The sequence below is a fragment of the Thunnus maccoyii genome, chromosome 6, assembly GCF_910596095.1.
Source record: "Thunnus maccoyii chromosome 6, fThuMac1.1, whole genome shotgun sequence".
NCBI lineage: Eukaryota > Metazoa > Chordata > Actinopteri > Scombriformes > Scombridae > Thunnus > Thunnus maccoyii.
In genome coordinates this window covers 5,865,662-5,886,400 of record NC_056538.1, presented here as the reverse complement: position 1 = coordinate 5,886,400, position 20,739 = coordinate 5,865,662, and the positions used below count along the sequence as shown (strand labels likewise).

At 40.1% G+C, this 20,739-nt stretch overlaps 2 protein-coding genes across 2 annotated transcripts in view; one reads left to right on the top strand and one right to left on the bottom strand.

Annotated features, from left to right (window-relative positions):
- Positions 1–68: 68 nt before the first annotated feature.
- Positions 69–4,358, bottom strand: LOC121898917. Its single transcript, XM_042414441.1, has 5 exons — positions 3,930–4,358; positions 3,378–3,432; positions 2,947–3,030; positions 2,553–2,801; positions 69–610 (listed from the first exon to the last, which is right to left on the bottom strand). Exons 1-5 carry the CDS (start codon positions 4,356–4,358, stop codon positions 69–71), a joined length of 1,359 nt encoding a protein of 452 aa, XP_042270375.1.
- A 13,308-nt stretch (positions 4,359–17,666) lies between these two features.
- The window catches only part of zgc:153039 (uncharacterized protein LOC767698 homolog), a 65,165-nt gene continuing 62,092 nt past the window's right edge, over positions 17,667–20,739 (top strand). The window contains exon 1 of the mRNA XM_042413485.1: positions 17,667–18,270. Coding sequence (XP_042269419.1) covers positions 18,051–18,270 — 220 coding nt within the window. The 5' untranslated portion in view covers positions 17,667–18,050. The remainder of the gene's footprint in view (positions 18,271–20,739) is intronic.

Here is a 20,739-nt window from a genome sequence, read left to right as displayed (position 1 = left end):
CTCACAGGAATTGTGGGTATGTTGGTCGGTGGATGTTTCCATTCAAGAGTAAGACTCAAAAGTTCTTCTTATTCAGCCCCAGCTTCCTGTCCTGTGTGCCCAGAGGGAAACATCCCTGGAATCCCAAGATCTGGAAGTGACGCCAAGGTGGAGCAGGACGATCCAAAAGTGGACACCAGGCCTGAGTCTGTGTCCGACGCAGCCAGCTCCTCAAACTTCTGAATCACTTTCCGCACCGACTGGAAGGGAATCTCCCTGCGCCACCGGCTTCCACTGGCCCCGCAAGCCCCCCTGTAGGCTGAGTCTTTACTGAGGAAGACGTGGGGAGGAGTAGGAAGGCTGGAGCGCAGCCTCAGCCTGCCCTGGCCCAGACCCAGAGCTGGGAGCACACCAGCAGGGTTGAAGCGGGTTGGCAGTGTGGCAAGGTGCTCCTGGGTCAGAGGGTTGTGGAAGCTCAGGGTGCCCCCTCCAATGTTGAGGAAGACCCCAAGGGTTTTGATCTGGGGTGGGACAGTGCAGAGAGGCTCCATGCTCCCATCATACACTGTGCAAAATGACAAGCCCTGCCTTTCGAGCCACCAACCGCCAGAACCGTCCAATGAGCTCACACCTGAGAGGGACAGAAGACTTGAGTTCCATATTCGCTATGTATATTTATGCATTTACAGCCTTTACAAAACAAAATTCTAACATTTTTAAGTCTTAAGCGCATATCTTGAGTGTTTATCTCAACACCATATTTCAACCCATCTGATTCTTTCTTTAATTTTATTCTATTTTATTCCACGCCTACAAATTGAAAATCATTGTAGTTAGCCATACTAGCAACGTGGCATTAGGGATGGCGATGCTGGTCTGTTGGTCAGTCTACAATTTTAATCCAGACAGAAATATCTCATTAACTATCAGATGGATTGGAATTTTGTATAGACATTCATGGTCCCCAGAGGATGAATCCTTGCTGCCTTTGATGATGCCCTAACTTTTCCTATTGTACCACCGTGAAGCTGACATTTGGTTTTTAAGTGTAATGTCCCAACAACTCCTGGATGGATTGCAATAAATCTGGTACAGGCATTCATGTCCCAGTCAGACTAAATTGTAATAACTTTGGGGACCCCCTGATTTTTCATGTATCAAGATTAAAATATAAATCAGAATACTCTGCAAAACTAATTACATTTCCATCAGCATGAGCTGCACTTAGTGTTTAGTGCTAATAAGCAAAATGCTAAACTAATAACATGGTAGACTTGCATGCTGAACATCAGCATGTTAGCATGGTCACTGTTATCATGTTAGCATACTGACTTTTGCATTTAGCTCAGAGCACTGCTGTACATGCAGCCTGACTGCTAGTTGTAGACTCCTAGACTTGTTCTAATGTTTTTCTCTAAAAGTTTTCCTCCAAAAAGGTATGCATGTGATAGCATACCGTAAAAAAAGAATGAGTAACTTTCTGTATGTTAGTTTAGCACCAGGGTCCCAGGTATGCTGTAGAGTAGCACTTTCTTTGTTTCTCTGATATTGGGGGGTTTTGATCACAGTGACTGAAAGTGACAGTGACAGAAAATTAAGATGTGTCTGAAGCACATAATGTTGTGGATTACAATTTTGCATGAAAATGACTATGCCAGCTCAGAGGATATTAGCTTGACCACAAAGTAGTGGACAGGGCACACAAACATGTTATGAAGACCACAAAACAGACTGTGATGTATGATTATTGCTGACTCGTTTTGCGGAAACTTTTGAAAAACTTTTTGGCACCTCTAAATTGTTGGAAAAAAGCAAATACATTGCAAAATATGTTTTTTTGCAGTTTAATATTGTCAATACTATGTTATGGAAGGTTACAAGCAATTTTATTTTAATTTGCAACTGTTGTCTGCATGTTAATGTGTCCCCAAAGACTTGAGGTATGAATGCAAAACACCCACGCATTTAATGGTTAAGGTGGACAGGCTCAATATTAATTCATCCATTCCCTTTAAATTAATATCAACATTTAATTTTTTAAATATCAATCTGTTTATGCCCAATACTTACAAATACCAGAATGATGAGACATTATTCCATCCATTTTAAACCACTCCAGGCAATTTACAGGCATCAATTTTCCAAAAGGAATTGCATCAATCAAAGAGGCTTTTCAGTGGTTGAATTTTCTTTTTCAAAGCTGTAAAGTGTCAGTTTCTCATATTTTAATGAAAATATGTTTCTTATCATGCCATAGTAATAGAAAATAAAGTTTAACACAAGTTGCAGTTATTAGGGAAACTTGCTCCAGGCTGCTGATAAAGAATAGAAATCACTTTTCCTGTTGCTTAACCAATAATGTGTGGTCTGTCAAAATCCTCACCACATGGTGGCACTATGAACAATGAAATTGTGTCTGATGACGTGTGCATGTGTGTTTTTGCATATTCGTGTACATGTTTATGTGAGTGTGGGCTTGAGCAAGCATAGTCTTGCTGACTAACGGTGTGGGTTTCTGGAGGCAGTAATCACCCTGGCACTGAACCAACTCAAACAAATTCGAGAGTTCTTACCAACTCTGTAGATGGAGCTGTTACAGACATCCACTTCCCAGTAATACTGTCCCCGTGTGATAACAACATCAGCGCACACCTGAGGGAGGGCCAGCATAACCCCGGGGTCAGAGGTCATCATGGACCTCCTGACTCTGTTGTCTGGAAGTGGACCAGGAGGGCTCTCTCCTTGGTAGAAGACAGTGAGGGAGGAGTTGGAAAGACGGAGGGGTGGAGGGACAGTTGAAGGGTCCAGAGAAAAACATAGTCCTAAAATAGGTAAAAAAAGACATTTATTAATGGATGTGTTGGCTCTTATTATAGCAGTTCATTCAGCTAAAAATATTGCTCATCTTCAACATACATTAGTGTATTTTAAAAGTATTTTGTGGGAATTATAAACATGATTGCTGACCAAAAACAGATTGCGCCATCTCTTCCTCCCACAGGTCTTCAGCACCATCCACTGGTGTTATTGAGGAACTGGTAGCAGTGGAGCCTAGTTGTATAGGGGGAATGTTGTCAAAAGATTCCCATGTTGACATCAGGATCATATATGTTTACTGTTATAAACCGTCTGGACTTATGAATCACTTAAATCAATCGAAATGTATTTTTATAGCACAATTCATACATTGGAGGTAATTCAAAGTGCTTCACATAAAAACAAAGATTAATACACTAATAAAATACATAAATAAGTTAAGAATCAAGAGAATAAAACAGAATAACAACAACACAGAAATGTATGTGTAATAATAAAAAACAAGCTACTAACTTGATTAAATTATTGAATTGAAAAAACAATATGATATAATACATATACAAATACCTTACTACACTCACCATGTAAACAGCTCTTTGCTGTTTCTTCACCTGCATCCCTGCAGTATGTGTCCCCCTAGATATAGTGATAGTGGAGGGATGGAATTTAATAATTTTAAGATTTCATAAATTCTTAATCCAAACCAGTGAACATAGTATCAGTCAGATAAGTTGCAAGTTTTTTTGCAATTAGAATTCATTTTTGCTTCCAGTAGTGATAGTGATTCTTCAAGGTAAAGGTAAAGAAATGGTTTGAGCAACCATTTCCAGTATTTGTACTGCTATTTGACGGCTTTTACTTAAACAAAAATAAATAAGAAAATAAATAAGTACATATTTTTTTCTCCATCACAAAACTTGATAGATCAAATCTGAGAACAAATAAATCAAATAAATTCTTTTTTCTGCATAATGTATGGCTGGGGGTACTTCAACACATAATCTCAATAGTTCTAAAATCTGGCCTACAGCCCTACTTACATACTTTTACATATATATATATATATATATATACATATACATATATTTATACAATGTAATAAGTCAGCCTCAAACACAGCATGTCTCTCTCACCTGCAGATGCTGGAGGTGATCTCCAGATGCTCCCTCCTTGGTGCCTGTCTCCTGGCTGACACATGAAGACCTCAGGGTGGGATGTTTTGGTAGACAGGAGGTGGCTGATGACCAGGTCTGGCACGGCAGCTCCACAGCATGTCGACAGCAGGGGCACAGCACAGAGCAGACAGGCACGCTTGCACTTTGGCGGAGAGATTGACCTGACCTTGTCCCCCCTCCAGCTGCTATGCAAAGAACACACATTGTGTGAGAGCATGGTAGGATCAGAGCGACGTCATATTCTTGGTTACAGGCAGGACAACTGGAGAACTGCTGCAAACAGTCAGTGTCTTTTGCCTCATCTTCATCCCTGTCAGACTTTCCAACATCCAGAAGGAGCCTCTGCTCCCTGGGTCTTCTTTGGGGACAAAAGGTCTTTGCTGACATTACTGATAATTAAATAAATTCTTTAAATACCATTCCTCCTTCGACTTTCTCATTTCCTCTACTGTTATAAATTAAGGCCAGGTAAGGAAATCTCTTGGGCCGCACGCTTCCTTAGATGTGTATCATCCAATTTTGCTTTGAAATTAAGAGAATGTGCTAACAACATGAAAAGACATTTCCATTTATTCCCAAAATGGAGGTAATTCCTGAGTGTGTGTATCCAGCCATCATCTTCAGTAAGCAAGGCCTTGGTCAGTGTAGAGGTGAGACCAGGCTGGTGTAGAAGACGCATCAATGACCCATCCTCCCAGCAGACACCGGCTTTACATCCTGTTGTCAAGATATCCTTTTGATAGAAAATGACAAAGATGTTCTAGTAGTTAGAGATATCCCACTGTGGCAAAAATGACAAAGTTCCCTCTTTTTCTAACAGACCAAATGCACATGGGCAGTCTGCAGGATATAAAGAACCCAGCTGAACATCAAGAAATCCCCCTGTTGTACCATCCCCTCTGTCTGCCAGCTGACTATTGTGGGTGAATTGGGTAGAATGGCCTGAGAGCTGATAAAAGAAAGAGAGAGAGAGATAGAGAGAGGGAGAGAGAGAGAGGAGCCCAGCCTTTTAAAAGGTACTCATTGCTTGGTGTTGCCATGGTAACGGCTCTTCCCGTAGGGACACACAACTGCAAGATAATGCGCTGCAAAGGACCCTTGTGCTACACGTACACACACACACACACACACACACACACACACACACACACACACACACACACAGATACACATCAATGTTAACAAAGATATTAATGCCATGAGCATGAGCCAAACCACTTAAAGAGAACCTCTGTGACACTGATGTATAAAATTACATTACATTCATTTAAACATACATTTTCTTCTCCCGGTCTGGATGCTCTGCTCTGCTGTCCACCTTTGGGACTTCATGATGTGAATGGCAAAGATATTTGTCACAGCTCTTTGTAATTCACTGCTCTGAGATGGAGACGGCTCATTGTCCCCTTGCCTTGTCCACAATGTAGGAGGCACCTCTGAGGTCAGCGTAGGTAGGGCTTTCAAATTCTATGAATTCTATGACTGGTGGAAAACGTAACACTTCCAGGGAATGTCTTATCAGAAAAAAAAAAGATTGACTGTAGTTTTGAATGACAATGGTGATGACGAATTTGGGATGAATTTTAGGACATGCCTAGACTTCTCTTTTTACATTCTGACTCACCTCTGGTATGATCCTCATACCTCACTGGAATTCCAAGGAAATATTCAAATTAAGTCACAGCATTGCAGCATTGCGCAACATAACCAGACTGTCATTGCAGAGCCTTTTTCCCTCTTGATTTTAAAATACACAGAATGTAGTGCACTCTAATGATGACACTGTAGGCACATTATAAATTGAAACTTTTTTGCAACCCATTTTTCTGTTTAGGCCTCTATTTGTAGATTTTTTACATGATTATAGCATCCTTGAAATTGCTCTGATGGCATATAGTTTTAGCAGTGTTGTTTGTTCAGTGGTCGTGGGTCAGTGAGTAGAGAGTGGGTGGTTGTCAGCGTAGTATGTGCCAAAGTCAGAGATGTTCAAATGATACACATAGTGACCTTAATAATGAATGATAAACTCAAATTCTTGCTCATATGTGAAGTGTTTGTCATCCCCAGACTTATATTCACTGAGTGGCCAGAAATACAATACTAAGTGAATGTTGCTCCATGCCTTTTGGGGGTGTAAGACTAGTTAATTGTTTGCTAACACATTTGCCATAACAACTGCATAAAGAGATAATATCTCAGTTTCGTGTTTTCAGTTTGTTCTGTTTGTTAGTACCCAAAAAAACATTTATGTAATATATTGTGTAAATTATTCAATGAATGGCCAAAATCAAAGCAGTAGAGGCTGAGATATCCTGATTTATGATACCTAGTATGGTTCAGGCTTCCCATACTTCCCCATAATGTAATATGAATATCTTTCATTAGTCTCCCTGCTTACTAAATGCTCACTTCTCTCAAACCCCACACCCCCAGTCTGTAACACCAGCTTTCTGTTTGAAATAGTCTCAAGCCCAAGCCAGGATAACACTTATTAGGGTTATTTTGTTTTCAACTTCCAGAGACTCACAGGACATTTTGCAAGTGGACCATAAATTCTGCTCATATTGCTTATCTCAAAGTGAAAACTGCCAAAACAAAATTTGGTGAAAAGCCAGTATCATCAGTTTGTTATTCTACACTTTTGTTTTGTCATGCATTGGAATATTAGTAGTAGTGGTAGTTGTCATAGTAATAGTTTGTAGTAATATTGACCTTAGCAGCGCTGGTTGTTATTAAAACAACCCTTCTCTATTTTAGTGTGATATGAACTAACAGATACAGATATTCCACAGGATGAATCAACACAAAAGATGCAGGTAAATCCTTCATGTCTGTATTATCATGCTATAACTGAGTTAGTGTCTGGTTCGACATGGTGCCTCTCTTGTCTTATTTGCATTGAGGATCCAGAGTCAAACATTAACTTTGGGCTAAATCAAATATAGAGCCTACTTGCTTTACAAGCTTGCACTCTATGTTACAGTCTGGCATGATAAAACATTGCCAGTTTATTAAACAGCTGGTCTATTGTCCTAATTTTTTAAAAAAGGAAGCAAGTTGAATGATGTTTTCACCAGACCATGGACCTGTTACTCGTGAAATGGCCTGAACTCTACACACGGAAAATGGCATTTCTGCTGGATTCAAAGTGATCTATAAATCTGTGCTCTGAGCTCATTTCTGTGAAGTTACGTGGAAGAGCAATGGAGATGGACAGACCACAGCTGAGAGACACCATGCATCCAGCAACGTGTTATGGCTTCTAGCAGTAAGTTTGCTGCCTGGACTCATGCCCTGTATTACAAACCTTATTTACAAAAGGGGGGGGTCTAGTGTCAGTGTGGTTTATACACACTTAAAGTGGTGTAAATGTGTCATCTGGAAGTTAAACATGATATTTCATTCGAGATCATGTGAGGACTCCTGCTTTGATATAAAATATCAGTCCATTAGGAAATCCACACCATTCATTAGGAGTAAACAGTGATTCATAAGTCATGGTAATCCTTTCCTGAAACACTTCTTGAAACATATTAACTCACATACAACTTGTCAGGGCAAAGCTTGGTGTGGCTGGGATTTTGGCAAGAGAAGAGAAGGATATGGAAACAGCTTCCGATGAGATGCAGTACTTGCCGTTATCTTTATTGAGCACGAGTGCGACCGAGGGCAATAAAAGGGAAGGTGGATGGCACAATAAAACAAACACGGACAGGTAACAGTCCGGCTGCTGCCTCACAAAGGAGCTAGATGGCAGTTCGTCATTCATCTCCGCTTTGTGCTCCTGTAGGACTCCTGCTGCTGCTGCTAGGAGTGTTTTCCTCCCATCTATCTGAGGTCCAAGCCAGACCCACTGACTTTTGGTGCAACTATCAAGAGAGGAAAAAAATGGAGCAAAGGACCCTTGAGGAGCTGAAGAGAGACATAGTAAGGGAATGAATTATGCATCTACACTGATTTTAAAAAAGGAAGAACAAGAAAAACATGTTTTGGATCACTGTTGAAAACAATCTAACATCACATACAAGAACTTTCCTTTCTTTTCTTTTGTTGATTTAAAAAATGGTGATTTCTGTATGTGCGTGACAAAACTTTGTTAATGTACTCAGGCTGACTGCGGGGGCTCGGACACACTGCCATCTCCTGTACAGTTACCAGGTGTTAGGTTACGTGCTGCAGAATGGGCAAATAAAACTGTAAGTAATACCTCACATCCACCAAAGTATGTACATACATCTTCCGTCTGTCTCATTCATACATTGTGCAATCAGTTGAAAAAACCAATGGCATGTATGTGGAGTTTTATGCCTTTCCTATGTGGTCTTGGTCCACTTATCTATGAATACTGAAATGCAGTGAGAGGGTGCTTTTTGAATTCCATTAACTTGTTTTACAGTGTAATAATATGCTACTTTGTTTGGCATTTTACATATAAAAACATCTAACATGTAGTTAAAGAAAGCAAGCAAAACATATCTCCCCTCATCAAGCATCATTCACTGCATCAGTAAAGGGCTGAGGAACAAGTGAAAATCTAATTATTGTATGAGGACAACATCTAAATTTTTAAAATAATAAATCATAAGTCTCCTATCAGGACTGATGTTTTTTTTAATCTAAATGCAGAAAGCATTCATTTAAAGTGTGACTGCACTGCAGGTCTGAGCCTTACTCCATCCACTGCATAATTTCTAAAAATGCTAAAATGTGGACAAGAGGCTGGGGGGCGGGTGGGGCGTGGCTGTGTGAGTCATATAATAAAAATGAGAGGAAGACAAACTGCATCTTGTCCTGCAGCTCTTCATCCCTCTGACTGTCTGTTCCTGCAGTTATCAGCTGGTACAATCTTGTTTTAAAACATTCAATTGTTGTGTAACTGGAGCTGTTACTGAACCTTTCAAAGCACAGTTCTCCTCCACTGCCAGTGTTTCAGTGGAGCTACTCAAGCAGCAGACAGGTTCAGCCTAGCAGGTAGTTCCCAGCCTGAAAAGTGAAACCAATGCGGAAGTGCCTTAAACCTGCATTCTCTCTTATGGACAGCAGGGGGCAACTCCACTGGTTGCAAAAAGAAGTCCGATTGTATAGAAGCTGAGATGAAATGACCCTACTTTTCACTTGATTTATTACCTCAGTAAAAGTTTCCTAATGAGTTTATGGTCTTAATTGGAGAGACAGTAGTTGGTTGGTGAGTGTTTTTGAAACTTTGTTTTGGAGTTTGATTGGGATTGTAGCTGTTATCAGGCTTTGTTGGAGCAGAGAACTTCCTGGTTGGGTCACACACATCATCAACTCCTCACTTACAATGGGTGGTTTCTCCACTGCATTTAAGCAAGCCCGAGTCACCCCGCTGCTCAAAAAACCTACACTCAACCCAACCCAGATTGAAAACTACAGACCGGTTTCACTCCTGCCCTTTCAATCAAAAATACTTGAGCACACAATCTTTAACCAAGTCTCTGAATTCCTTTCCGAGAACAACCTGTACAACCCGTATCAGTTCAGTTTTAAGCAGGGTCACTCTACCGAGACTGTTCCCCTGTCAGTTATGGAATCACTACGCTCAGCAGTCCTCAGCCCTTTTGCTGCTGGACCTGCCAGCTGCTTTTGATACAGTTAACCACCAAATCCTCCTCTTCACACTCATTGAGCTTGGTATCTCAGGATCCTTCCTCCGCTGGTCCATGTTCTACCTGTCAGGGAGATATTTTAGAGTATCTTGGAGGGGAAAAGTGTCCAAACTGCACAGCTTATACGCAGGGGTTCCTCAAGGGTCAGTGCTTGGTCCCCTTCTTTTCTCATTGTTCACCACCTCACTTGGCACAATCATCCGCTCCCATGGTTTCTCATACCATTGCTATGCTGACAATACCCAGTTCCTCCTATCATCCCTGTCGGAAGACCACACAGTCTCGGCTAGGATCTCGTCATGCCTTGCCGATATATCCGCATGGATGAAAGAATGCCACATTCAACTCAACCTCTCTAAGACCGAGCTCCTTGTCATCCCAGTCAGCCCCTCCATACAACAAAACATCAGCATCCAGCTCGAATCAACCCAACTCATGCCCACAAAGTCTGCCCAGAACTTGGGTGTCATGATCGATGATCAACTAACCTTTAAGGTTCCTGTGGCCTCAGTCGCTCAGTTGTGTTGGTTGCCCTGTACAACATCAGGAAGATCAGACCCTACCTGTCTGAGTATGCAGCACAACTCCTGGTACAGGCTCTTGTAATACCATGCATTGACTACTGCAACTCCTTATTGGCAGGCCTCCGCATGTACGTTCAAACCTCTGCAGATGATCCAGAACGCGGTGATGCGTCTGGTCTTCAACCAGCCCAAAACAGCACGTCACCCCACTGTTGATATCCCTCCGCTGGCTCCCAGTTGCTGCCTGCATCAAATTCAAAACCCTGACACTTGCTTACAAAACAGCAACTAAAACGGCTCCTGCCTACCTGAACTCCCTCATTCAGGTCTACACTCCCTCCCGCTCACTACACTCTGCCAATGAAAGGCCCCTGGTACCACCACCACAACAGGGCCCTAAGTCGCTAGCTAGACTCTTCTCCTCTGTAGTACCCCGGTGGTGAAACAAGTTACCAAACACTGTTTGATCTGCAGAGTCCCTCTCAATCTTTAAGAAAAGACTTAAGATCCAGCTCTTTGGATGGATGGATTATAAGAGCTGGATAGGGCACTGCCCCTCAGCCTTTCAGCCAATTTTTCTCAGTGGTCATCCACGGTAGTGCAGCGAAAAATCCCTCTGTGGCCAAAAAGCATTTTCCCCATTGACCACCATTGTAAAAGAGACGTCTGTAAAACTGTTGACAGGACACCTTGAATTGCAAACAAGGTCAGTTATGACTCTTTCTATTAGGAATTTTTGATCCATGGAAGTTTTATATTTGTAAAACCTCGAGCTGAAAAAAAGCAATTTAAAAATCTGTGACATCATCACAATGTAAAGTCTATGGGCCGAGCAGGAACTTGTGGATGGGGCCAGTGGGGGAAACACCACTGTGCATATACAGTGGGCCGCACAACATGGAAGCAAACCTGGAAGCTAGAAACTTTTTTTGATGTATGTGCCAGCCGAGCAATCTGGTGTCCAGCTCTTAAAATATATGGTCAAACCTGGCATGTACCTTGATTCAACAACAACTGTCTTGTGATTAGTCTTGTGATACCAAACAGTCGGAGAGCTCTGCCTACTGAAGTCTGGGGATCTCTAAATGCATGGTAGTTGCTTGAATGGCGGCGAGAACAGTCGCTAACAAACCTATGCTCCTTACAATTTGTCAAGGACACGCCTTACAGGAAATGATGCTCTCTGCCCATTCTTTTACGTAGTGAACTGCATGTCACCACCCCAATATGAAGGGCCACCCTAAAGACTTTGGATTGGTTCTGCAATGCAAGGTTTTTTTAATTGTTTCCACCCAGCTTTAACAAAAAAAACCTGTCCTCTGTCTCTATGAGCGAAGCATTTACTGACCTGAGAGTCTAGTACTTCCCGTGCCAATAAATCTGCTGTAATCACAACCTTTGTGCTTCAAACCTTAGCAGACAGTGATCCAATGGGAAAAAGTAAGACAAATATATAGTATATAAAAAAATCCTATCAGTCATATCACATGTTGAATGGCAATGGCCAAGACATTTGACTTGACGCTGTGGCTTACCAGCATGGAATGCATAAAAATTTACATCCAGGGATCTTGTGCAGGGCCATGGGGTGTGGAGCCTAATCCAGTTCATTCATTGCATGGAATTCAGTCATTTCATTTTAGGGGGAAGTATGATAGTATCTACTGAATGAAATCCAGTAGAAATGAAAACAACATCCAAGATAAGATTCACTTTAACAGAGCAGAACCTAAACACGCTTGGTGGAGGAGGCTGTTGCCATCAAAAGAAAGAAATTCAATGTGAAAGACAGAATGAGCCATAAATAGACTTCCAAATCAGTGCACTGACAGTTGATGAGGTTAAAGCTAAAGTAACAACCTATATAGAGTATTTTCACATGCAATGTGAAAGACATTGTCATTTTCTCTTTTCTATGATTGATGTCACAACACAGTGACTCAAACTACAAACAGTTTTTCAGTTTGCATCAATTTGCTGCTTGCTTGCCCACATTTTAAAGGAATAATTGACCCAGACTTGAACTACCACATCAAATACTAGATTCAAGATTCAAGAATCAAGAGTTAGTTTGTCATTTTCTTGTGTACTTCCATTCACAACAAATGAAATGCTGTTCCTCCCAGCCAACAGCAGTAACAACAGAAAGGATAAAGATATATATCTAAAAATTCCCTTAAAAATGATAAAAAACATAAATCCCAAGAGAAAAAAAACAACAAAAAAGAACTAACAGTTAGCAGCACAGTGCATTCAAGTGCATTTAGAGAGAAAGTGCATGTCTCAGTTTGATGTTCAACTGCTACAGTGACAAGCACTGATGGGGGGGACGTATAATCCATTTTGCTGTCAAGAGACCGAACATGAGCCAGCATGATTGTTGGAACTGCTGGTTTGTATGGGTTGGCAGTAAGCCTAGCTTGTTCTCCTCTGTGCACGCCCTGTCGCACTGCTTTTGACGTTTCCTCTCCAGCGCAGCTCCAGGCAGGGCCGTGGTCTCCTTTGGGTCCACTGGGCGTAGCAGACCAAGCTTGCTCAGCTGATTCAGCTCTCAGCCAGTATTTTTTGTGGCAAAACTCTTTGTTACAAATGTCCAAAAGAAACTGACGATCATAGACATATTTCCCTTCCACTCTACACAATGACACAGACATAGACGTAGACATGGACAAAGACACTGCATAGTCAGAATTAGGAGAGGCCGCCGCAAACATCAGTCACACCGTCATCACACCAGCTCATGGAGAGAGAATGCCACCAACAAGGACCCCTTAAATTGTCTTCTTGTCCTCACAAAATACCTCTTCTGTTAGCTACCCCAGTGAAGTTTCTTCTTTGGAATGTTGGTGCTGTGCAGGTAGCAGTTATCAGTAACAGCGAGCTAGTTGATTTGATGTAAGAAAATATATCCAAAGATGATATTTCCTCTTCTGTTCTTGCTAATGCTGTTACCTCTTCCTTAGAGTCCTTTCTGAAGATTATTTGAAGGTTATTTTGCAAAATGTCCCACTTTTTAGGTCCAAGTTTGAGATGAATTCAGTAGCTCATATATATATGAGTGCTAAAACTCATAATATATACATATATACATATATACATATATATATATGAGTGCTAAAACACGTTGTTGAACATATTTAACTAGTAAATGATATTTCACAGCAACATTGTGACAGTTTGTGTGTGTTTATGTTGGTCCAGCTCCAGCAGAAGCATGCAGAGGTGTTGGGGGCCCTTCAGGTGCTTCAAGATGGAGTGCGGGTGGCAACTAATCAGACCACATCAAAGTGTCAGAGCTCCTTGTTGCAGAAACTGGAACATCGCATCGCAAATCATCTGCTCATAGTCAACCAAATTCAGCCACAGGTACAGTCATGTCAAAACGCAATGTTGTCACATAATGTAACATAAACATAGCAATTAGACCCAGATAAGATACATTTATCCATTTGATAAAAGAAAAAAAAATGATGTTAAGAACATGACAAAGAAAATCAATTTTGTGCCACTTTTACTGAACTCATTTCATCATTTAATTCACATACTATGTGTTGCAAACAGATGGCAAATACCTGCAGTTTAATTGTATTTTAATTGGACCTAATTATCAGCAGCCTTAATCAACAAATGTCCAAATTGGACTCAAGTATTGCTTAGTGTATATTTAATTGATTCTACTTTTGGGCCCTTACAGAACAACACTCTGACACCATCTGAATCCACAGTACAAAACAGCACCAGCCAAACCAGAAAAGTGTTGGAACAGTATGAGAAGCTACTAAAAGGAAAACTTGAGCGTCTTGCTATCGACCTTAAAGGTAGTATCTGCAAAGTATAATCCAGCTCAACCACTACCAGAGGACCTTAGGGTTAATTTGACAAATGGAAAGGATCTCATTTGTGCTGCTGTGCTGTGTTGCCTGAGAACTGATCCAAGACACAACAGGAGTATCAGGAGAGGAACAGCCCAACGTGGACTGAGAGGATCTGCCATGCTGATGAAGAATAAAACCCAAGTGGAACGGACTGGGATTGGACTTGTGTAAAGAACCATATCAGGGTGGAAATCATCTATTCAATTCTATTATTATTAATTATCAATTTTATTTTATTATTCAATTCAATTTTATTTATTTATATAGTGCCAAATCATAACAAAAGTTATCTCAGGGAACTTTTCACATAGAGCAGGTCCAGACCATACTCTTTAATTTACAGAGACCCAACAATTCCCCCAAGAGCAAGCACTTGGTGACAGCCGCAAGGAAAAAACTCCCCTTTCACGGGAAGAAACCTCAAGCAGAACTGGGCTCTAGGTGGGCAGCCATCTGCCTTGACCATTTGGGCTGAGAGAGAAAGAAGGAGGGAGGGGGAGAGGGGGGAGAGAGACAATCTGTGGTTTTGCAGTTTGCATTGGAAACAAAGATGGATATTGGGATCAGCCAGTGACAAGGAAAAAACAGGAATCAGGAGTTCTAAACTGAGGGTAATAAAAACTCATAAAGATCAAACTTTTCAGTTTGGAAAATCCTCTGAAAAAGTAATAGTCTTTACTGGCAGCAATACTAAGGAATTATTTTAAGTGTATTAGTAGCTTCTCTCTCTTGTTTGAAGGTATATATGTGTTGTTCTCAAGCATAACTAGTTTTGAGCAGAAGACAATAGAGTCTACAGCCATGCTAGCTACTCTGTGAGGCTGCTCTGATGTTGGGCTAAATGCTAAACATCAGTATACTAACATGTTCCCAATGTAAGTGAAGGAGTTTGTACTGATAGTAAATAATGTGAGCCTGTTTTAGATTCAAAGGTACAGTATGAAATGGAGTTAGTGAAGTCTTTACCAAGAAATATTGTGCAACTGTTAGTTATCAGGACATTTTCACAATTGGGGACCAGGATCTTTCAAGTGAAACTAATCAGAAAGAAAATCTGTTTTCCCATCTTCCCTCACACACAAGCTGGCTCTATGTCAGAGCCCCACACATTTATTTGTTTCCATGTGAGTAAATCTAACTGTGATGGCCATAACTTTGTAACTCACTGTGCCTGACAATGCTAAACAGTGCATAGTATGGCAGTACATTATGTGGGTCACACTTCTTCCAGTGTGTAATGAAAACTGTGGCTGTAGCACCCTCTGCGGGTGCTGGAGTAGGGGTGCTTTATGTTAGGTTCTGCATTGACCTAGCTCAGTGGAGCAAGCATCTCTTCTATATTTTAGACTGTGTAAGGCCGGTAAATGTAACTGTACATTTTTAAGCCCTGGCCTGCAGGAAGACTGATGGTGATTTTAATAGCTCATCATTGTAAATAAGGAGGAGGAAAAGAAAGAATAAAAAACATTTAGGTCTTTGTAATACCTTTAAAATATGAAACAGATAGAGTTAAACATGAAGACACACTTGGTGACTTTGTTATTTCACTCAATATATATAGATATGTATATACATATTTACTTAAGGTCCACTTCTCCCAGAGCCTTCAACCACATTTTGTGGCCTTCATCAAGTGATAGAATTTCCTCAAAGGGCAAGCTCAAAGTGGACTTTGAATTGAGTTGATTTTTTTTGTCTAGTTGAGTACATTTTGTGTGCTACAACTAAATCAGTTGTGTATGTTTAAGTATGTAATGTTTTGTTTTAGATCTTAGGAAAAAGCAGTGTTTCAAAAATGTATGCATGTATGTATGTATGTATGTATGTATGTGTGTGTGTATGTGTGTGAGTCTCAGACCTTCAGCGTGTCTGCATGTCTTTGTGGAAATTAGTGAAGCATTTAGCATGAATGTATCAAAGTTAAGGTGTTCACTTGTATGACAAGATAAATGAGTGTGTTTTTTTAGTTTATTTGTCTGCATTACTTCCATAGATTTTGTAGATATGGTGCATTGTTTTTTAAGTAGCCTAAATGTATTAGTATGTATATATAATATATATGCATGACTGCTACAGTATTTTTTCAATAATATGTAGTTTTGCTATATCAATGCATTGTCCACTAAAGATGTTCAGACTCTGCTAGTCAGAATCTGTTATGTGTATTAATATATTATTTATTTCCTGGGGAGAACTTTTGACTGTTTGGGCCACTACACAGTTGTATCACTCTGTAGTATTTGGAACACTTTTATCATTAAAGTGTTAAACCAGACTGGATAAGGTTTGAAAATAAAAGCCTCAACGGAAAACAAGTGTTGCCTCATCCTTTGAGAATACAGAAGTGAAAATAGAGGATGGAAGTGAGGGGAAACCTACACTTGATCTAATCAATCTTTTTGACAATGTACTGTGTTTTCATACCCACACAAGTCCATGAACGATGGCATTATAGTGCTGCCGAAAGAAATACTGACTCACAATCCAAAAAGCAGATATACGAAAGGTTTATAGTTAGTTATTGTTTGTATTTGTTTGTATATATTATGGCAAATTAATTAGTTAAGCTGGGCAACCCTCACAAAGCAGAATACATCCTAGTGATTTATGTATCTATTTTACACTTGAAATTTCACCAAACAAATATAATGCATGTATTGAAAATAATTAAATTCAATATCTAGTAACTTTATGTTCTTTTATCATTGTTATGTTCTGAATTGCTCAAAAGTAATAACATTTAAACTTCACAAAGTCAGATAAATCACAGATTTCTTTAATGGTTATCCGTTTCTAACCTGATGCAGTTCCTACTAGCAGGTGGCCAGAGAAATGCAGTGCTCTGATTGGTCCAATCAACCTGATCATATGACTGAAAGCAACAGGCTGGAGTTGAAAAACACAGGAAAATCCAGGCGCTTGAAAGATTTGTCAAGCTAGATACAGAAAGGCTGAACAAAACCGGAAGTTATATTATATTTTCATTCTATATGCTATGTATTTTCATATATTTTAAACAATATACCAACATATATTTTCCATATGTTTACACTGTGACTCAAGCACGGATATTTCTATTGGTTAGTTATTCTAACTGTCTGGACACATGTGAAGGCTCTTGGTGTTTTCTGAGCTCTTCCTCCTCCTGAAGGTAGATGTTTGTATGGTACCAATGATTTTTACAGCCTGTGGCATTTTTGCATAGATAATGATTTGTCATGTTACTGTAGATCAGAGGTTCTCAACCTTTTTGGTGTCAAGGACCCCCATCTGATAAGATTTAGTTATTCTATAACTGTCCATACTGTAGATTGGCAGATTAACTGTGAAGAGTGTGAGACCTAAGAACAGAATAGTCATAAACATTCTCTTATTGGGCTAACTTCTGGTCAATGAAATAATTGAAATTAATTGAGTGAAATTAAAATATTCCCCATTTTTATGGGGACCCCTGGAACCCCCTGACGGGCCCTTGGGGGTCCCTGGACCCCAGATTGAGAACCACTTTGCAGATCATATATACTATAGCTAAATAACAATAAACACTGCGTTGTGCACATACTTCTATTAAGTGTAGTACATGTTGTAGTAGTAAGCGTTGTACTCGTTCATCAATAGCTTTTATTCTGAGTGTCAAAACCGGAAGTAGATCTGTGAATGACGTGAGTTTGACAAATCACATGATATCCTACAGTAGTTTACAGAAAAATGAAGGAAAGCCACAGAGGCTGGACATGAGCAGCCTATGATGACTTTTAATACTATATGTAAGGACCGGTCAGCTCACAACATAGGTTGAGTGCTCTGGTTTTATTTGTATTTATTTTTATTCATAACCAAGGTACTTATTTCCTGCTCTGCTATGTAGCTAGCTAGGTAAGGTTGAGGTTTGATAGTCAGTAATCAGGACGCGTCACTGATTAGCATCTGTAACATTTATTAACTTGTCGACGGTATTCGTTAAAACAGTTAGCTTGATTTTATGATCAAAGCTGGGGCTGGCAGCTCGCTCTGAAATTATCCAGAGCACTTTATTCAGAGGCGGGTTTCACAATGACAGAACGGACTCCTCTCCTCCACTACCGGCTCTCCGCCAGCGTCAATGAATCCGAGCCGCGGCCACCTCCGGCCAGCCAGGCCCTGGAGCAGCACCCGGGCAGCTCCAGGCAGAGGGCGACCCAGCAGCGGCAACCGAAGAAACTGTCCATCTTCTTCGGTGTGGTGATCCCTACCTTGCTGTCAATGTTCAGCGTGGTATTGTTTCTGAGAATAGGTGAGTGATGAGTTGGACTGATGCCCACGTAAATCACTGACACCTGTTTGTGATTTTTGCACCACAGATGTACACCAAACCCCATTCAAAACTCTGAGGTCTTAATATCACTTTGTTTTTCAGTGAAGGTTCATGGTACATAACATGATTTTGAGGAGCCACTGTTGAATTCGGTATGCAAGCCATAAGTTACATCAAATCTGACTTGCTTCAGTAATATCAACCTTAGAAGTGCTTAATCTCTATCTGAATAACATGGAGGGCAGTAGTGAGCAATGTGAACCAATTCAATAAGTTACTTTTATTGAAATAAAGTTTAAGTGATGAATGATCCTTTATTGATTTTCTTAATTAGTTCAGTGGATTTATGTTGAGAAACAGATGAATTGCAGAAGGACACTCACTTCAGGTTCCACACACTTGCACTTAAAAGCAGGCTCCCATTTTTATTTCTGGCATCTGTCAGTTCTGAGGAACTGATGTAAATAGAACCACCTTAGGTAAATGCAACCTTTTGGTGCATTGCTTGCTTCTTTCTGACATCATAGTGCACATATTGGTTTAGTGGTGATTAAATCAGAATGCTAGGAGGCTTGTTCAATGTTCACAACATGTCAAGTACAAGTTTGGTGCGTTATGTGTTGTAAGTATGGTTTTACTAGTCTAGACAGCGCCCTCTTATCTACATCCACTGAGTCAGAATGAAATGTTTGACTTTTTTGTTGTTTTAAATGTATATATAACCTACATTTTGCAGTTCCTCTTATCTCATCAAAAATGGAGAACAGAGAAATTCTAACCTTAACTTTTGAATCTCAACAAATGTTTATACACAGCAGAAATGTACAGCTTAGATTCTGAAAGTTGCAGACATCCTCAGGTTTGGTTAATATTTTGACAGGTTTATGGATCACAGACTGGCATGGAGGGATCAGTTTCACACATCCTGTTGTAGCAATTTCCTGTAAGTGTTAGTATCTATAGGGAGGAGGTGATTAACTGGTTTCTACAAGTCAAATCCCTTTAAGAGGAAGGATTTCAGTTTAAGGTTAAAAAAAAGTAGTGGACTTGGGCCACGTCAGAGAGAGCAAAAGTTCCATTTTCTTGTGAACAATGTGAGTATGATGCTGGTAAGCATGATGCGACATGCAAACCAAAGTTTCGCATTTCCGCTGTCAAAGCATAAAAAAGAGGCCAGATGCTTAGAAGAAACCTTTCACTTCTCCTCTCTTATCAGTGTTTAGGATAGGTTCTCTGTTATACCGCCATATTTTCTAACTCTCTCTCTCATCCCCCAACTCCCCCCACCCCCACCCCCCCCCCACCCCCTTCCCGAGTCTCGTGAGATGTCAGCTGCTGGGGAGTGGACACACTTAGTGCATGCACACACACACACACACATAAACACACTCACATGGACACGTATAGTAACTTTCTTTCTGTGTGAGACCAGTATTCTCACACTGTAACGTGCCAGTCTGCACAGGAACTCACAGTGGTTTCATTGTGGATGTGAAACTGCAGTAAATTTATAAGCCGTTAAGGACAAAACATAAATGTGGATGGAGAGACTTATGTGTTGTTGGACAGCATATTTTTTTAAAAATCAGTCATTTTACAATCAATATCATGGCCAAATGTATCCCAGTAAATGATATTATTTATTTATTATTGGTATTTCAAATAAAAACATCTGTTTTATCAAAATCTACAGGAAATTGCTATCAGTGCTAAAACAAAGTGAAAAGCTTTTTTTAAAGCTTTTCCAAACCGGGTATCACCTTTCCCATGAGATTTAAGTCCTGGTGTGATCATGTGACACCCACAACAGTGCTGTAGATAAAAGCACATTATGAAGACAGCAGCATTACACTGTTAGTCACAGTGGCTGAGTGCATATATATATATATATATGTATATACATATATGCAGTCAAAGGTCACAGTAGTAGAAAGTACAAAGTGTGGAAAATATGTATCTAACACGGTGTGAAGTGACACTGATGTCTTGTCACACTTTGATGAGATGCACATGACGATGCTTATCAAGATGTGAGATTTTCTTTATTTGACCTGTCACCTGTTGTCGGCATCAGAAACTAGTTTAGAGAGTTTATTCATTTGCACAGCTATTAAAACACAAACATGTAATCCATCAGTGGATTAATAAAGAACTGTGCTGGTAAGGTTTTTAGAAAAAAAAGGCATCACATGAACAGAAGTAATAAAACAATGACAACTATAATTGTATTTGATCACAGAAGAAACAACAAAGAGAAGAAAACCGAATGCTGACAATAAAATGAACATGAGATAACAGGCAAGGGGCCACAAAATACTAACTTCATGTAGTTGAAGTAGTTTGGCTCATGAGATGAACCTTGAGCCTTAATATAAAGTTGATGAGATGCAGGATTGTGTTGCATTATGGTTATTATGGTACTTCTTCCACAGCTGAGATATGTATCTG